Source organism: Strix uralensis, chromosome 5, assembly GCF_047716275.1.
Source record: "Strix uralensis isolate ZFMK-TIS-50842 chromosome 5, bStrUra1, whole genome shotgun sequence".
Taxonomy (NCBI): domain Eukaryota; kingdom Metazoa; phylum Chordata; class Aves; order Strigiformes; family Strigidae; genus Strix; species Strix uralensis.
Window position 1 is genome coordinate 32,504,268 of NC_133976.1, and position 16,870 is coordinate 32,521,137.

General features: G+C 36.1%; 1 protein-coding gene across 12 annotated transcripts in view; it reads left to right on the top strand.

The window, feature by feature from the left end:
* Positions 1 to 16,424, top strand: part of PNPLA8 (patatin like domain 8, phospholipase A2) — a 41,179-nt gene extending 24,755 nt beyond the window's left edge. For 10 of the 12 annotated variants that reach the window (XM_074870310.1, XM_074870318.1, XM_074870319.1 and 7 more), the window contains 2 exons: positions 13,053 to 13,248; positions 15,322 to 16,424. In XM_074870310.1, coding sequence (XP_074726411.1) covers positions 13,053 to 13,248; positions 15,322 to 15,596 — 471 coding nt within the window. In that variant the 3' untranslated portion in view covers positions 15,597 to 16,424. Of the gene's footprint in view, positions 1 to 9,496; positions 9,652 to 13,052; positions 13,249 to 15,321 lie in introns of those variants that run through there. The other 2 variants (XR_012629183.1, XM_074870317.1) reach the window with 2 other exon arrangements.
* The last annotated feature ends 446 nt before the right edge of the window (positions 16,425 to 16,870 follow it).

Genomic DNA, 16,870 nt, shown 5'->3' on the forward strand with positions numbered 1-16,870 from the left:
TATTCTTGTCTTATGTTATCTAGCTTTTGTTGAAATTGGGAGTCCTTTCACACACTATGTGAAGTAGTTGAATGGCAGTTATGTGTAGGGTTGAGATTAATTCATAAAGATTTTATGTATGACATAAAGATTTTATGTATGACGTTTATGCTGGAATCATGCCTGAACTATAGCTGTTCGCTTTAACGCTCACTTTTCCATAATCTGTACATTTATACATGCATGTGTACTTGTGTACACACGTGCATGCCCTTTTCTCTGGGAACATTCTAGTCTGACTTCCTGTACTAGTCACTATAAACGTTTGACGGGATTATCAAGTGTGTTAATTTTTTTTAAGGAGGCAGTAAATTATTTTTACAATTCTTCTGATGTAATTGTTTAGAAACTGGTTCCTAGGTGCCTGAGCACTTACTCTTATTTGTGCTGCAGATAAGCTGATGCCAGGTTTGTTATATTTCAGCAAAAAGTAAGCAGTTCAAAACCAAATAGCAATATTTACAATCAGGTCAATCATGCCATGCTATCTCGTTCCACTCTGTCAAGTAGGAAAAAACAGTGCAGCTGTTGGTAGATGAGGGGAGGAGGATTAATATTCTTTGTGGTTCAAAAGAAGAACACATTAACATTCAAAGGGATTTAATCCCTGTAACATGCTTCTCCAGGAACTGTTCAAGTCAAGAGAGACCAAGTCATGATGTTATAATATAGAAGCTGTATTGCCACATGTCAGCTTTTTAATTTTAAAATCTATTTATGAAGCACTGAGGGCTCTTAACCTCTCCCCAGCCTTGTTACAACCAGTGATTTTTGTATTTTTTCTCTACTTCCCATGGAGAGGCGTTGTTTCTTGTATCTATTCCTTCCCCCCCCCCCTTTTTTTTTCTGTAGTGTGAAAAGCATTTGGGGTACTCATTAGTGTCACTTCAGTAGACAGTACAGTATGCTGAGGAAATTACCAATTAATTAAAAGAGCAATTTAAGATTTAACAAAATCATTATGCACACTTCATTACTAGGTTTTACAGTGAAAACTAAATTTGTCCCACAGGATTAATTAAAAGGGCAGCAGGGGTTATCTGTGTGGGTGGGTGGTGGTGGTAAATTTAACAAAGCCACAGATTTTTCTCAAAATTTAATACAAAGAGCTTGATCACCTTTTTCTTGATAGCTTCCTGTGATTTCATTGTTGTGTTACAATTCCATTTATTAAAATGCTGGTGTTGACTTATAATAGTGTTCAAATAACCCTATTTTCTTTGAGCAAAATGAGATAGTAAAGCAGTTAAATTGACAGCTAGTCTGTTGGTGGAGTTTTAATAATGCAGTTTAACAGGATGTGTGGTGAGAATACAACCTAGAAATAAAAAACATATGTAGTAAATAATATGATGTAACTAAAATTTCAAGTCTCACCTTCATTAAAAAAAGATAATACACAGTTTCTTCATATTTTTCAAACTTTTCCCGTCCTTTTATTAGGCAGTAAGTCTGTAAAGCCATTTCATCTTTGTAGCTTGTTACGGGAGAGGCCTTCAAAAGTGATTTGCTTAGTGGATCCTACCCTAATTGGTTTTACACGGTAGCTTTTAAAATTAGATCCAAGGGTGCTTCCCAGGCTCTAAGAAGACATAGAATATAGGTCACATTGAAGTTCTTTTCATTCTTAGGATATGCCATGGTGATCAGTATGCACCAGAGCTTATACAGACTGCAGTTTAATAGGTGTATCTTGTTCTCACAATGATAGAAACAAATATTTCTTTGTTTCTCTGTCTACTTGTTGCCATACACACTTTCCTACAGCCTTCAAGGCAATGTCAGCTACTGTTTAAGGAAGAGGGACTTCACTGGAATATGTTAGCTGCGTGGATTTCTTTTATTGATTCTGGAGGTTTGGTTAGCAGCTCTTAAGGTGGACACGCATGATGTGTTTTACCAGCCTTTGTGAAATTGCTGTGGTATTTTGCAGAGCAGACTGCTTGCAGGGTTTTCTGCAGGGACTTGTTAAGTGAAGTGTTATTGGAAGATTTGTTTAGTGAAATGAAATTAAGAGTATATTTTGTTTAGGCATTTCACTTGGAAGCATTACAATTTTTCTCTCCAATGATTCAGAGTGATGCTTTGCTAATGTAATTTTCAGAGTGCTTATTTAAAAAAAAAAAAAAAACCAAACAAAAAACAAACAAAAACCTTACTCTGAAATGAGTTGTATTGCATTTAACTATTTTTTTGCTTAGACTTCTGAGTCTGTATATCTTTAGTGACACTATTTACCAGCTAATATTTGCTGTAAAACAAATCTTGTAAAATCAGAGGAGGCTGGTACAGTGAAAAATTAAGAACTGAGTCAATTCAGTAATGTCCATACAGCCAGTCTAGGTTCTGATGTTACCAGCTGCCATTTCATAGATCAAAAAGAACAATTTACTGTCAATTCTTGATAGCTTGTAATTTTTATTTTCCCAGGTTGTGTATCTGTCTAATACTGACTGGAATGGGGCCATATTTCCGTATGAAATAGCCTGGTGATTCATTCCAAATAAAAGCCTAAGAATGTAGTGGGACTATTGATACACTTCTACCTCTTCCCTTAAAGAAAGCTTGTTTATGATATATAGTCGTCTGGTGCTTAGTGCAAATAATCACTTCATACTTTGTAAGCTACCTAATTTGCCTTCTGTATTGTAGTTTAGGAAACTGCCCTCATCCTGTTGCAGATACAGGTCTTAGTACTGTGGTAAGAATAATTTTCACCATGTATACAAAACGTGCATAAAGTCACTTACTTCAGTACCCAGTGCATCCCCTTTAGTCGAATAAGGCACAATGTCTCAGCCCTATTTACTAAGCTTCTCTTCCAATACAGTGATTAATCTATAGTGTTAACTTTGCGAATCCCAAATCAGTCTCTTGGCAGTCTCTTCAAATATTCTTTACCTTGCAGTGTTTCTTCTACTGGGGGTATATTTACACTCCTGGTTTTAGTAGCAGATATATATTTTAGATTTTTACCTATACAACTTAGAAAGTTTCCCTCGGGTCAAATTCAGTCCTCTGTCATGGTCGCCAACTGCACCATAGACTGTAGTTCATAAACATGTAAAGCTGTCTTTGCTGTTGCTACCCTTGTAGAAGCCTATTTCTAGAAGGTATTTCTTCATTTTTCTCATGGCCAGAAAATTGCTCATTTTCATTCTTAAATCTTTTCCTAACTAATGGATACAAATTCTCCTTGTGCCAGTACTGTTCTCTAGTTTAATTAACTTCTCTTCTTGTAGTATTTACCCTTCCGATGTGTGTATAGAAAGCACTCATATCCTTTTTTATTTTGTTAGTCTAAATATGCCAGTCTGTCTCAGTCTTGCAAAATAGACTCTGTGTTCTCTTGATCATCCTAATAGTCTTTCATTGCACCTGCTGCAGTTTGAGTAATATTTCTTGAAACTGGACTATTCAGTGTGTTTTGGCATGACCTAAGACATATTGTGCAAAGTTGAATGATATATCAGATTCAAAATGAGCATTTCTAAATTAGAAGGAAAATTAAGGTGAGTTGGTTTGATCAGGCTAGAACACTGTATTCTAGATGATGTCTTAACTGCATCATGTATTTCTTTTTTCAAAGGAAGGTATGGCTTAGAATTACAGTTGCCTTTTCAACACGTACTTCATCTCTAGGTGGTTTGAATCATTCTGTGGTAGGGCTCTACTTGGATCTTTCTTACAGTTGGTCTGATTCCAACTTAGCTCTGAAGAGCATAGCTTTGTGTTTATGAGCACTTTGCTTGGCTATACGTCGTCTCCTTTGGGGTTTTCTTTGAGTCACTCTGTATTTACAGTAAGACCTTTGTATTTGGAAAGCCTCTAACTTTAGAGTAACAGATTTCATTAGCAGTTGCATGCTTTTGAGAAAATAATAATAAAGATGATGAGCCCCAAACCAGCTGCTGAGTAGCTCTCATAGAAAACAGTCCCAGCCAAAGAGTTCCCTGTTCCATGTAGACTGCTGTCCTATCTGATTAGCCAGTGCTTTCTCCACTGTAGTCTTTTTCATCGCTTCCAGAGGTCTGGTATGTAAGGTGCTTTATAAACCCAGATTTTCTTCCTCTAAAAATTTCTGTTTCAATTTCTGTCTGCTTTTGATTAAACCCATCTTGTATTTTGTCATTGAGTCATGTACCTCTTAATTTAGAGGGCTCGTGAAAATGCAGAACTTTTCCTTCAGTTCTTTCTCCCCCTTTCCCTGCTCCCACTGTGGATACAAATACTAGGCAGTTCGTATCCAGATCCTGAACCCTTCACGTCAATTATCTCCAATAATTAGTTCACTTTATTTCTTAAATTTTGTCCATTCTAAGAATTATAGTGGAATGAAATCTAATGTTTGAGACAACCAAGAATAAAATTGTATTAAGAAATTGAAGTAGCTTGCGTAGTTTTTATAAATAAAGGGATTTTATGGGAAATCCTATTCCAGTTTGAAATCACAAATTTCTTGTCATTTTTCATACTGTAGAGTCTGTAATACATTTAGTTTTAGAAGTTGTCTGTAGAGTTAGCTTACAACATTCTGATTATTGTACAGTTTTAAACAGATGAATGACCAGCAGATTTTGAGTGCATTTGTCAGTGATATATCCAATAATATGAGTCACCTGGATTCCCTACAGATCACTACTAGTCTTCATATTCTTCCATATTTTTCTAAAGTACTCTGAATTTCCTGACACTTTACCATTACTTAATAAACTGGCAGATAAAAGTATAGACCAATCAGTTAGCAAAACTAATATGAATAAGTAATATCGATAACATTTATCGGGTTCTTGATGTAAAAATGTATTGAGTCTTAATAGTTCCATTGTTAGCTTAGGAAAAAAATTTAAAGTATTTTGACATTTTGAAAATCTAACATGGTCAGTTTTTTCACAAGAATTAGGATATCTCTGGATCTGGGATTTATTGCCTCACTTGTGGAAGTTTTATATTAATGTGATTCTTTTGTGTAACTAGAGCTTTCTACTTAGTCTGATACGCCCTGTCATAGCCAATAAAGTTTTTGTATGCTTCCTAAGTTACATGTGGTCAGAAAGGACAAATCTAGACTTGAGCACTCAAGAGTCATCTGAATCCAGGAATATTTTATTCAGATACGTGTGTTGATGGGGTTTTTTTTGTTTGTTGTGGTTTGGGGTTTTTTTAACTGTACTCTTGAACCTTGCCTGTGCTTCACAAACATCACATGGAGAACCTGTGGGCCTGAATTTGGGACCAGTGTAGGTTCAACCACAGGCCAGGTTTTTTTCTTAGGTTATACACTGTGATCCTCGTTTGTAGTATTACAGGGAATTCATCATTTGGGAACCACAGTTAAAATGCATACTGTTTTGGTAATGTGTCTTGTTCATTGCAGAATTCATTTAATTCAGTCTGTGCTGCACATATATCTGACAGTATATTTTATTGCCAAATAATTCTTTCTTTTATGTGTTTGCTAATATTTAGCAAATCTTTAATACATTTTACATATCTGCCATAAACCCATGAATTCAGTAATGTCTTCAGAGCAGTTGGTCATTTTCTGTGAATTTATGACTTGCTGGGATGAGTTAATAATTTAAGATAATCTCCTAGCAGTCTACCTCAGCCAACCATTCATTCTAAAGAAATGTTAAGAGCAAACATGGCTACTGTAGGGTAAAATAATGTGAAATATATTATTAAATGTTTAGCTTATAATAGCATTAGTATTGATAGCTCTCAGCAGTATATAGCATGACATTTGTGTGTATGCAAACAATGTAGGTGTTACTAATTTTTAGGGGAGAAAATATTGTATAGGAAAACAGTTGTACTGAAAAGGAAGCTTTTCAGTAAACTTTCAAACTATTAGATTTTTTTTTTTACTTTATATAGTGCGATAGCAGTATAAAGCATTCTCTTTTTGGCAACTGATGTAGTACAAGTACAAATGTAGCTAATGTACCTTCTGATTTTTTTTTTAAACTGTCAAAGACAGCAGTAATGGAAATTTTAATATTAGTGTCATTCAATAATATAAATACAAATGCATTTAATTTTCATTTTCTGTACAAACATTTTCTAAAGAATTTTTCCTTTAGCCAGTTCATGGGGAATGCCCTTTTCAATGCACACTTAAGCAGTTAATTGTCACAGTTCTAGAGTGTTTGTTTTTCTAGTGTCTGAAGAGAAATCCTAGTTTTGGGATAGTGTTACAAAGTAATGAGCACGAGTTTTTTATTTCAGGGATTTAAAGGAGCATCTCTGCCTTTTCTTAAGTAATGGAATTGGTTCATTCTGAAATTATTAGAGATTTGATGTATAGAGGATTTCCTTAATATCTGTCACCAATTAAGCCTCAGTTGGGAATCAGCCCAGCGCACAATATGTTATAAATTGTATGTAGTTGACCCAATAGCGTCCTTATTAGCATAATTATGAAGCAAGGGTGAATCTTTCTAAATGAATTGCATGAAATATTTGTGTAAAGAGATAACCATAGGTCATTGTATGCTTTACAGAAAACTATCTCATTTAATAAAAGATCTTTTCTCACTAATCTCTCATGCAGAAAAGTGGATCAGACCCACCATGAGAATGAATCTAACCAAATTTTTCTAGGGCACTGTACATTTTAGATGGAGAGTTGTTAGAAATATTGGCACCACCAGCCATTGCTTGTCACCAAGATAAAGAGGGAACAATTCTATTTCTGTGCTGTTTCATGTTACTAAAACATTATATACTTTATGGGGTCAGAAGTTTGTGCAGGGAGATAAAAATTTCCTGTACTTGCTGGGAGCTCCTCTTCAGCAGTTTCATCCTCAGTAGTAGTGTAACCAGACTGACTGATTACTCACGAGAGAGCCATAATTAATGTAGATTTCAAACATTTTGTATACATTTAACAGAACAAGATAATCATGTAACCTTTGTATTAAGGGGAGTATTTTTGTGCTGAACACTATAGGGGCCAGTTTATTGTACAGTTAAATCTGAATGCATAGGTTCCTTTTTCACAAAGCATATATTAAAAACTGTAATTTGGTAGCCCAGTGATGCTTGACTGAGCAAGCCTTAAAGCCTTATATGTGAATACACTAACATTCTCATAATGGCCCTGGGCGCCCAGTCCAATGAGAGGACTAGGTTGGGATGTGAACCTTGAAGTTATCTGTATGAATAGATCTTACAGGTAATAGAAGAATGCTCATGTTTCTCATTCTTGTCTTCTACTCTGAGGACATTTGCTGCTACTTAGGTAAATGTACTGAGCTGATTTTACAGAATGATTCAGCAAGGCATACCCCTTTTACTTAGGGAAACTAGAGTAAATGTTTTTAGAGTAGTTATTTTAATTTTTATAAGTAGCAACCCCTTGTTATAGTGCAGCAACTCTTCAAACTCGTCATTTGAAGCAATAAGCCTTATCCTTAATCTGCATATTTATTATAGTTATGTTGACTTTAAACATAGAATTTAAAAAATACTTTTCAAAAGTCCATTCAGAATCTTAGCCTGTCTTGTTATAGCTTTGTGCTAATTCAGTCTCCACTTTTTCCACAAAGAGAATAAAGTAAACAACAGAGCAAGTCTGTAAAAAGTGAACTAAAATGCAAAGCATGTCGGCATAGGCAGTGAGGTGAAGTGGTTACTATGGAGCCAACAAACCCAGCTTCCAAATATCACACTTGGCTTTCTTAAGTTATATATCGTTCATTCAGTGCTAGATTATTTTCTTCGCAAAGTTTAGCATCATTCAAGTGCAACTGTGCAGCCCAGAGGATGTTACACAGAATATTTACAAGGTACAACTTGAGTCTGACAAAATTACAAAATGCAATGGTAGCCTATGAATGTACAGAGTATTCTGAACTCGTTAGAAACAACTGCCCATGTTAAAAGTATGATTCAAACTGTTTTTATATTTTAATATCTTAAGTAATTGTTTTCAAAGTATTGACTTAAATATGTGAGTGCTGACTTTATGCATATTCACCATAATTATTGAAGGCACAAGATTTTCAGAGCGTTGTGTGCTACCAGGCTCCCCTTTGAGATGTCCTGATCTATTTTCCTTCTTATTGTAGAATTTGCCCTCATCTGTGTGATAATATTTAACCAGGCCTTTCTTTATCCCTAAACTGGGCAAACAGGGTGTCTTCACCAGAGAGTTTTCATTGGAGCATATGCTTACAAAAGGTGCATTTTTCCTGCTTTAAATAATTTATGATCTGGTAGTCAAATCATGAAGGAGCCTTCCCTGCTACTTTGCAACTGTCAAAAAAAAAATCTATAGAAAATACTAGCTACAGCTTTAGACTTCTGGCTAACAACCAACAAGCCCTAAAAATTTCATTCACTTGAGAATTAGCTGATAAAATATTAAATAAAACACAACAATTGAGTGTTTACCATTTGGAAAGCCTTTGGCAAAAGACTGAAAGTAATGTCCAGTCCTTAAGTTCACTGCTTTGCTATCACTAACAGGCTTGGTTTTATATGTATTAAGGCCCATTTTAAGATTAATTTATTTGATTACTTCCATTATTTTTATTCAAAATTTTTAAAAAGCCGCCTTCTACCTGTATGATGACATTAGGAAAGTTGTATACCCTTTTTTGGCACTTAGTTGCATTAACATTCCTACTGTGGCACTTTGTGTTTGGTGTACTGCCAGCAAATTAAGTTGACTCAAGTGTGGAGTGGTTTTGCAAAGTTCAGCATATGAAGAAACATCTAGTACTTGCCAGTGCACTGACCGTAGCAGCACAGAAAAGTGCAGAAGGGAAGGCCTGACTCATGTATGTTTGGGAAGTGAAAAAGAGAGTTTGTAATTGGATTGAGAAATAGCTAAACGAGAAGAAATGGTGAAACATAGGGAAGGCCAGACAATCTAAGAACGGGAGAACAGAGAGAATGAGGGGTCTACTCTGGTTGGTTGTCCAGAGTCAGAACTTGGGACAATTGCACATTTTGTGGATGTTGGTAAGTAGTCCAGTCATTTGAAGAGTTCCTGTAAGTTACACTTTCAGTTACAGAATCCAAGGTGAGTTGCGTATGGAACATGCATGTTTGCATTTTCCACGAGACTTAGACTGGACCGACAAAGTTCAATTTCTAATAAGAATGGCTTTTAAAATGTAATTTCATTTTACAACTAAAATAACATGCACCCATGATTCATATCGTATTTCTTTAAAAAGAGTAGAACCTTAGGAAAATTGGAGGAGGACAGGACCTCAGGAGGTGATCTGGTCCAGCCTCTTGTTCAAAGCAGGATAAACCTCAAAGTTAGGTCAGGTTGCTCAAGGCCTTGCCCAGCTGAATTTTGAAAATAACAAAGGATGGAGATTCCATAGCTTCTCTGGCTCTTATTCTGCACTTTTTGAAAGAGTCTGGCTGTGTCTTCTCCCCCTTTAGGTAGTGGAAGACTGTGATTAGATTCCTCCATGGCTTTCTCTTTTTCCAGGTTAAGCAAACCCAGTTCCCTGCATCTCTTCTCATATGTTATGTGCTTCAGCTCACAAACCATCTTAGTGGTTCTTTACTGTACGTATTCCAGTTTTTCAGTGCTTTCTAATTGGGTGTCAAAAGCTGATAGAGGAATTACTCAGAATCAGAAAGGTTAGTTTCTATTTTTTAATCTTAGAACTGGAAAAGTCTTTGTTGTTTACAGTTTTCTTAGAATTCAAATACATGTGAAATCATTGCAACTAATTTTAAAACTTGTGAAATATTTTTCTACAAAAATTTCAGCCTTTGATGTAATTAGCTCTAGGGTTTCTGGAGCTGCAGAATTATATAAATTATTTCAGTATTTCCTTCATTGAATCCTTAATAGTCCGATTTAACTAATAACATTATTTACTGTTTCAGTAGTTGATCGTTGTAAGCAAAAGAGCAATATGATGAACATCTTTGTTTAACAGAGTAAGAGGATTTGAAGCACAATATTGATGAGGATGTTGTCATTATTAACCATAATCTGTTTGGAGGGGAAGAAGAAAATCAGTTGCCTTCCTTACTGAGTCCTACTTCTAACTTTCCAAAATTTACATGTATCTATATAAATTCTAGAAGTTTTGTTACAGGTGTCTAAATTGAAAATTATTAGGAGTGGATATTTACTGTCATTTCAGTAAACCTAAACCAGATAAGTTTTGTGCAATGATTTCCATATTTAAATGTTAGTTATCATCACAGTACCCATTTGATATGTGTACTTTCCCTTCCTTTGATATTTTATTTCTCAATATTACAAAAATATTGTAGTATTCTAGTATTATATACCTCCTAACTTTTGTTAATTTTCCCATGGTGAAGCAATTGTGTTTAATTAAATTGACAAGATCAGTGGAAATTATTTGGTAAACATGTTTTTAATGTAGGATTTAAAGAAAAAAGTAAACACCACAAAGATAACTATTAAGATTTTTAGATTAAGATTCATGGGAAATTATATCAAGGACAAAAACAACCTTGTATTTAGTTTTCTGTGTAGAAGTGAATTTAAACATAAGCAAAGGATAATAGACACTAAAGAGACCATTCATTTTAGCAGTGTTTTAAGCAAAGTGGACAGTATCCAGAAGGAGTTCAAAGAGCTTTTTGTAGGTTGAAATGAAAGCTTAATGAAAAAATCAATAAAACAAACTCAGCTCAGTAATCCTGTTTTTACTTATCTAGCACAGCTGTAGTTAAAAGGAGTTTCTGTAAAATGTTTATCAACTCTGAAACATTTTTTTATTCTAATCTATTCCTGAGTGGAGTTGGGGTATTTTTATTGTTCTTGTAATGTGGTGGTCAGGTATGGGATATAGGGAGTCCAGGAAGCTTTGGGATATAGGGAGCTTTTGCATAATGCTTATTGTGGTCAATATTGTGTTTCTTTTATATTTTACATGGAGTTTTTTTAATGGATTTGAATGGCTATAAAGATCTTCATTTCTGCTGTTGATAATGTTTTCAGCTTAAGTTTTGCCTTTATAACTGCTTTTTAAAATGGGTTCCCAATATAGAAAGTCCTCTTGAATTCAGAGTCCAAAGTAACCTATTTCTTAGTTGGAGTGAAGATCATTTTGCTTCCAAGAAGTGCTGAACATCCTTTTCGAGATTTGCTGAATCAAAATCTCATTGTCTGAATGCTTCTCAGACTGCTAGTCATACTGTTTCTTACTAGTCCTAAAGTATTTTATCCCAGCCTCATCACCTACGCTTTTGACATGTTGCTAGCAAAAGCCCAATCCCTTGGGAGGTGATGGAGGAGATCTTCCTGGAAAGGATTTCCAAAGTCATGAAAGACAAGAATTCAGCATGGATTTATAAATGGAAACTCATGATTGACTAACCTGGTACCCTTCTGCAATGAGTCGACTTAGCTTGGTGGACAAGCAGAAAGCAGTGGATGTTGTTTACCTGAACTTTAGTAAAGCCTTTAACACTTATCTCCCGTAACATCAGAGACAAGTGTGGGTTAGATAAGTAGACAGTGAGGTGGATTGCAAAGTAGCTGAATGGCCAGGCCCAGAGGGTTGGTTGGGATTGGTGTCACAAAGTCCACTTGGAAGCAAGTCACTACTGGGGCCAGTACTATTTAACGTCTTCATTAATGATCTGAACGATGGGACAGAGGGCACCTGCAGGAAGTTTTCAGATGGTACAAACCTGGGAGGAGTGGCTGGTACACAAGATGTTTGGGCCACCACGCAGAGGGACCTCAGCAGGCTCGAGAATTGCAAGGGGAAAGGCAGAGTCCTGCATCTGGGTAGGAATAACCTCATGCACCAACCCACACTGGGGACTGGCTGGCTGGTTGTAAAGCTGCTTGGTGGAGAAGGACGTTGGGGTCCTGGTGGACAGCAAGCTGAACATGAGCCAGCAATGCACCCTTGTGGCAAAAAAGGCCAACAGCATCCTGGGCTGCATTAAGAACAGTGTTGCTAGCAGGTTAAGGAAGATGATCCTTCCTCTCTGCACTGCTGAGGCTGCATTTGGAGTACTGTGTCCAGTTCCCCAGTACAAGAGAGACATGAGCATACTGGGGTGAGTCCAGTGCAAGGCCACAAACATGCTTAAGGGACTTGATTATCTCTTATATGAGGAGAGACTGAGAGACCTGGGACTGTTCAGCCTATAGAAGGCTCAGGGAGATCTTACCGATGTGTACAAATTAAGGATGGGAGGGAATGAAGATGAAGGAACTGTACTCTTCCCAGTAGTGCCCACTGACAGAACAAAAGACAATGGCACAAATGAGAACACATGAAATTCCATCGGAACGCAAGAAAATTTTTCACTGTGACGGTGGTCAAACACTGGAACAGGTTGCCCAGAGAGGTTTTGGAGTCTCCATTTGTGGAGATGCTCAAAGCTGGACTGGACATGGCCTTGGGCAGTGTGCTTCATCTGACCCTGCTTGAGCAGGGGGAGTGGACCAGATGAGCTCAATAGGCCCCTTCCAACCTCAGTGATTCTGTGATTTTCCAAGTCTTAAATCCAGGCTATAGCATCCTGTGTAATGACTGTGCTTATAAAGTAGCTTTGGCCAAGGTTAGCTCTTGTGATTTTTTTTTTTTATTATTTTATTTTATTTTTTTTTAGAATCTGCAGGTAGTGATTTGGATTTTGTTACAGAATATATCTTTGTAATACCAGTAATAAACATTTTGAGATGCAGTCTTTTTGACTGTTTAAGAAATTGTCAGTACGTGTATCTGTCTTGCCTAAAAAATCTTCAGATGAAGTCATAACTTATTCAGATATTCTAGTGAGGGCTGCTGTTTCATCCTACATCTTCTATACAGTACTCACAACAGCAGAACTGGCCACAGAGCCAGGTGCTCCTCTGACAGTGGCCATAAGCCCAGGAAGCCTAGCTATGCAGCTGCTGTAGAGCACAAACAGAACAGTTGCACAAGAGATGGAAATCAATGCTTGTTTGATTTAATTGATTTTGTGTATTAGTGCTATGCTACTTTAGTTGCCATATGCTAGGTATAGTACTAACATTTTTATTTAATTTACAGGATGGGGGTCTGCTTCTAAATAATCCTTCTGCACTGGCAGTTCATGAGTGCAAGTGTCTTTGGCCAAATGTTCCATTGCAGTGTCTGGTATCACTGGGCACTGGTCGATACGAAAGCGAGGGAAAGACCAGTGTCACATACACCAGTTTGAAAGCCAAACTCACAAATGTTATCAGCAGTGCAACTGATACAGAAGGTTGGTGACTTAAGATACATTTGTATTGTGACTGTTTTCAGGTTTTTTAAGTTTCTTAGAATTATAGTTCTGATTCAAAGAGCAATCTGCAACCTTTTGTCTTTCCCCTTCTCACCCCATTGAAACTACTTGAAACATGCCTTTTTGTAACTCATTATGTATAGTTGGTGTTTTAGTACCAGTATTACAGGTATTCTGGAGACGATAATATGAATGTGTTTCTTAGCCCTATCTCCATGAATCTTTATCTTCACTGTGTTATTGCTAAGCTCTTTTCGTTTGAGTTCTCAACTGTTAACATGAGGTTGATGACAAAGGTATACTAAGCATAAAAGATACCTTAAAATTTGTCAGAATGACAATGGTAATCCAACAGGATTTATGCAAAGCAATATGTTTTTACTCGTGCTTCAGGATAAAGGCATATTCAGGAATTAATTTAAATAGACAAATGATATTTTCTTATTTGGTTTGTTTTTCCCATAAACAGAAATGCTTAATAGTTATAGAACATTGTTTGGTTTTCAACAGCTTCAGGAAAAGTATTTTAGTTCTGTTCTTTTCTGTATATGCTTTTATACATGTGCTTTTCCAAGGGCTAGACTGTACCTGCCAGTGGTCATGACTTCCATTGCTGCGGGAGGAGCCAAGCATGTGTTTTCAAAAATAAACTCTGTTCCTAGGAGAGGAGTACACTGGAACTCTTATCACTAGCAGTTTACATCTTTTTTGTTTTTATAAATGGGAAATACTGATATGCAGATGCTTCCCCCCCTTTACAAAGGAAATTGATACTGTAAAAAGCTAGGGAACAAGAAATACTCTTACAGTCTAGATTCCTTGCTGCATGATCTCTGTCAACTGACTGTCATTAGTAAGAAGAAGCCAGATTTCGGGACACCTTTGGTTTTTGCAGAGTCATGGAAAAGGAGTGGGAACTGTGGGAGGGAGAGAAGTGCTGTCCGCTTTCTATCAAGGGAACAAGAAGCTTTATTGCAGATCAAAAATCAGGCAAGAAATGTGATGGGAAAAGGAGGAAAGGGAAGTTCATTGTAGAGACCAAAGGAGAGGAAATGGAAAGAGGGGAGAGTAGATTTGAGCAAATGGAAAGTTAGATTATGAAGAAAACAGGGAAGAATATTAAATAGGGCAAGAAAGACTGGATGTGGTGAGGCAAGAACAGAGACACAGCTGAGTCTCTGGGACCAAGAGAGAGAAGATTTCAGGTTACAAAGAATCTTTTGCTGTAGTCTTACGGTGATATTTTTTTAGCTTTAAAATTTTTATATAATAGAAGATGTTTAAAAGAATGCAGAGAAGATGGAAATAAAAGAGAGTGAAAGATGAAGGTAGTCATGGAAGTGGAATTTTAAGGGAGCCAACAAAGAGAAGAGAGTCTAAAAGGAGAGAGAAAACAGGTTATAAAAAAGAAAAAAAAGAGAAGAACATACAAATACATTACATAGCCAGTTTATTGTCATACTAGTTAACTGTTACAATTTAACTTGAACATTTTAAATTAAATTAATGTTCAATTCAAACCCAAAATCTCTAGTAATATATAAAAAAATGAATTAGTTGAAAACAAAAGAAAGTTTTAAGCCTACATATTTTTTACTGCAGTCTTTGAGATTAGAGAAGGATATATGGTTGTCATTTTCATAATACCTACTTCCACTGGTACTGAGTGTAACAAATCATGGGTATCCTGAATGGGAATATGTAAGTTACATTCCTGTTCTTCAGAATGCACTCTCACTTGTAAAGGAATGCAATGTACATGTAACTGAAAATCTGGATAGCTGCAAAGGCTTCTGAATTGTCATACCAGTGAAGTAGTCTTAGAATAAAAGATGAAGCTTTTCCAGAGTAAACAGAGCTACAGGATTGTTTGCCTTACCAAAACCCCTTTTTCATTAGAAGGTTTGCAATGCTGGAAAAATGTGTACTCAGCAAAGCAGCATGTATTTACACGTACTGTGTCACTCCAGAGCACTCACTGTTCAGAGACTGTAGGACTATTTGTCTGTCTCATGTAAATATAACTGTTTCCTCCGTTTGTTTTCAATACAGAAGTTCACACCATGCTGGATGCACTGTTACCTCCAAATACTTATTTCAGATTTAACCCTCTCATGAATGAAGACATACCTCTGGATGAGAGTCGTAAAGAGAAACTCAATCAGCTGCAGACAGATGGAATTCGTTATTTAGAACGAAATGAAGAAAAACTGAGAAAAGCTGCAAAAATATTAATACAAGAAAAAACAACTTTGCAGAGACTTCAGGACTGGATAAGATTAAAGGCTGATATGTATGAAGGCCTTCCATTTCTTTCCAAATTGTGAATATGTAATGCATGAAAGATCATAAATGTAAATCTTGTTCTAGAACATCCATTCAGTACTGTAAAGGAAGAATGTTTATTGGGGTAAATAACATCTTTGGAAAGCTATCAGAATTCTGGAGAAAGCAATTCAGAATGGCTGGTTTGTGCACACTTACTTGATACAGTGTTTTATGGTGTTAATTTTTGAATTTTACAGATCTTACTGTTGCTCTGAAAATTATGAAAAAAAAATGTGCTATGCATTTTTTGATGTATGTACCATAATTATGGTGGCAGTAAAACTTTATCAACTACCAGGCTTATTCAAAATTAACAAAAAATAAAATCCTTATTCACTTTAGTGTAGGCAATATACCTGTTAGGCTCTTATGTAGCCTGTGAATTTAATAGAAATGTAATGTTCCTACAAAACTTTTACCTGTGTTAATTGCACTTTTACATTTGAAAGGTAACATTTAAATTCTTTTTTTATTTTCGGTGGGTTTTGTACATAATGGTATTGAGTAAAATGTTTGGATGACTATAAATGGCATATTAAATTATCAAAATTAACTGATATTTTTAGGACTTGCTGCTTTTTGTTGGGATAACTTCAGTTTGGTTCATTTATTATTTGAAAATAATCACAAGCCCCAGAACTTCACTTGAGCAGCTATTCCTGTCACAGGATAAAGGAAATAAAATCTTGAAATAGTTCATCTGAGTGAGAAGCTTACTACAGAAGCCTTGGTTTTGGATGCCAAACTTCGGGTGTCTCTAGTCAAGAGGAAAATGAGCAGTTGATAAATGAAATAATAAATTATTCATTTCCTTTTGTCGTCTTTCATATATGCATCCTCTTGAAATTACCTTTAGAGTTGTGAAGTTGACATTTAGAGCTTACTACGGTCTTACTGCTCATTCCTTTGCAACTTTCTGCTTACGTCAGGAAGGGTGGTGTGGTAAACTATGACAATATAGTACGTCAGTGAAACGTTTTCAACAACAGGAAGGTACGCGTGAGCTCTTCGAAACAGTATGACTGAGTGAAATTTGAGTTAGACACAGCTGCTGTCACATGGTGGGCATGTGCCCATTAATAAGATTACTTGACAGGTTTCTCGGTGAGTTTTTACCTCTTAGCTACAGAACATGAAAATGTTTACTAGAAAAAAAAAAAAGTATGTTTTATGCAGTAGATAAAATGTCCAGCTTCACCAAAAAACAGTGCATTTGTCACTTTGCCTTTTGGGACTAATCACCTGCCATTGCATTATCTACTAAAAATAACAT